At 50.8% G+C, this 1,930-nt stretch overlaps 1 protein-coding gene across 1 annotated transcript in view; it reads right to left on the bottom strand.

Moving 5' to 3' along the window:
- The window catches only part of grsf1 (G-rich RNA sequence binding factor 1), a 10,322-nt gene extending 9,811 nt beyond the window's left edge, over window positions 1-511 (bottom strand). The window contains exon 1 of the mRNA XM_037680806.1: window positions 220-511. Coding sequence (XP_037536734.1) covers window positions 220-396 — 177 coding nt within the window. The 5' untranslated portion in view covers window positions 397-511. The remainder of the gene's footprint in view (window positions 1-219) is intronic.
- Window positions 512-1,930: the final 1,419 nt, after the last annotated feature.

Raw genomic sequence — 1,930 nt, 5'->3', positions numbered from 1 at the left:
CGTTCTGCCACTTTTAGCTACTTCTCTGCTTCTTTAAGCTACCGTTCTGCCACTAACAGCTATGTTTCTGCGGCTTTTTGACGTTCAGTTACCTTTAGCTACTCTTTAGCTACTCTTTAGCTACGTCTGGCTGCTTTGGGCCTGGTCGTTGTTAAAACACGGTCACGTGCTGAACTGAGCCGACAACAACGGGGAACCGGACCTGGTCCCGGGTCTAACCTTGGTGCAGAACCGGTGCTGGGTGCATGTGATGGCGGGCTGGGGGTACCGGGTCTGTGAGGTCCATGTTCGGTGCTGAACGAAGCTCCACCTGACGGACGCAACACGCACCGGCAGCCGTGACACCGCGACGCACCGCCGCAGTAAAGACAGAGCAAACGTCCCAGTACCGGACATCTTCTCCGAACCGAACCTGACTTGATTCCAGTGGATCCAGAACACGGACGCAGCTACAAGCTAACCGGACGACGACACCGTCACGTGGGACAGAGGTCAAGGACAGGAGACGACGACCGCCGTCTGCATCCGGTTGAGGTTTTCAAAATAAAAGGTGTCTTCCTTGAACATCCATCCATTTTCTTTACCCGTTTATTCCATTTTGGGTTGTGGGGGTCGCTGGTGCCCATGTCCAGCAATCACTGTGCGAGGGGCGGGGGACACCCTGGACAGGTCTCCAGTCCATCACAGGGACACATAGAGACAAACAACCATTCACTCTCTCACCTAGGAACAGTTTAGAGTTACCAATCAGTCTAACATGCATGTTTTTGGTCTGTGGGAGGAAACTGGAGCACCTGGAGAAAACCCACGCATGCACGGAGAGAACATGCAAACTCCACCCAGAAGACCCTGGACCGGGTTTGAACCAGGGACCTGCTCGCTGAGAGGCAGCAGCTCTACCAGCTGCACCACCGTGCTGCCCTCTTCCTTGAACGGTTCAAGTGAAATTTTTAAAGTTTAGTTATAAAGCGCGAGTCCCAACAGAGGTCTCAGGGAACAGAAACATTCAAATATCAAAATAACAAGTTAACAGAAACAGGTAAGTGTGGCCGGAGGGCTCTTCAGAAGCTCTTCAAGACTGTTTCAACACCACAGATTGGAATATGTTCAAAGAAGCTGCTACCAAAAACAGCAACACAGATCTTCAAGAGTACTCAGATACTGTATGCTCATACATCACCAAGTGTATTGATGATGTAACTGACCTCAAGACCATCACTGTTCGGACAAATCAGCAGCCATGGCCGACAGCAGAGGTCTACAGACTCCTGAGAGCCAGAAACGCTGCCTTCACAGCAGGAGGTCAGGTGGGCCTGAGGGCAGCCAGACACAACCTGTCCCGGGGCATCAAAGGCCAAGAAGCAGTATTCCAGGAAGATCGCTTCAGTGACAGCAAGGATACACGGAGTCTGTGGTGGGGAATACAGACCATCACGAGCTACAAGCCAGCCCCACAAACCTGTGACAGCACAACCTCTACACTGAATGAGCTGAATGACTTCTTTGCTCGCTTTGAAGCAGGTAACAGCACACCTGCACAGAAACTCTCCCCAGCTCATCCTTAAACTGGACAGTCTGGGGCTGAACACCTCATTGTGTAACTGGCTGCTAGACTTCCTGACCGGGAGACCACAGGCAGTACGGGTCGGCAGTAACGCATCCAGCACCGTCACAGAGAATACAGGGGCCCCCCAAGGTTGCGTGCTGAGCCCACTTCTATTCACCCTTCTGACACACGGCTGCACACCATCGTACAGCTCCAACTACTTTGTCAAGTTTGCGGACGATACGACTGTGGTGGGTCTCATCAGCAACAATGATGAGAATATATACACACAATTACACACAATTATATCTATTTTATATATAACCACATATTGCCACCATATATACACACACACATATAATTTCATTATCTCTCTCTCTCTCT

Source organism: Nematolebias whitei, chromosome 8 (genome assembly GCF_014905685.2).
Source record: "Nematolebias whitei isolate Nwh7 chromosome 8, NemWhi1, whole genome shotgun sequence".
Taxonomy (NCBI): Eukaryota; Metazoa; Chordata; class Actinopteri; order Cyprinodontiformes; family Rivulidae; genus Nematolebias; species Nematolebias whitei.
This window is presented reverse-complemented; position numbering and strand designations above follow the sequence as displayed.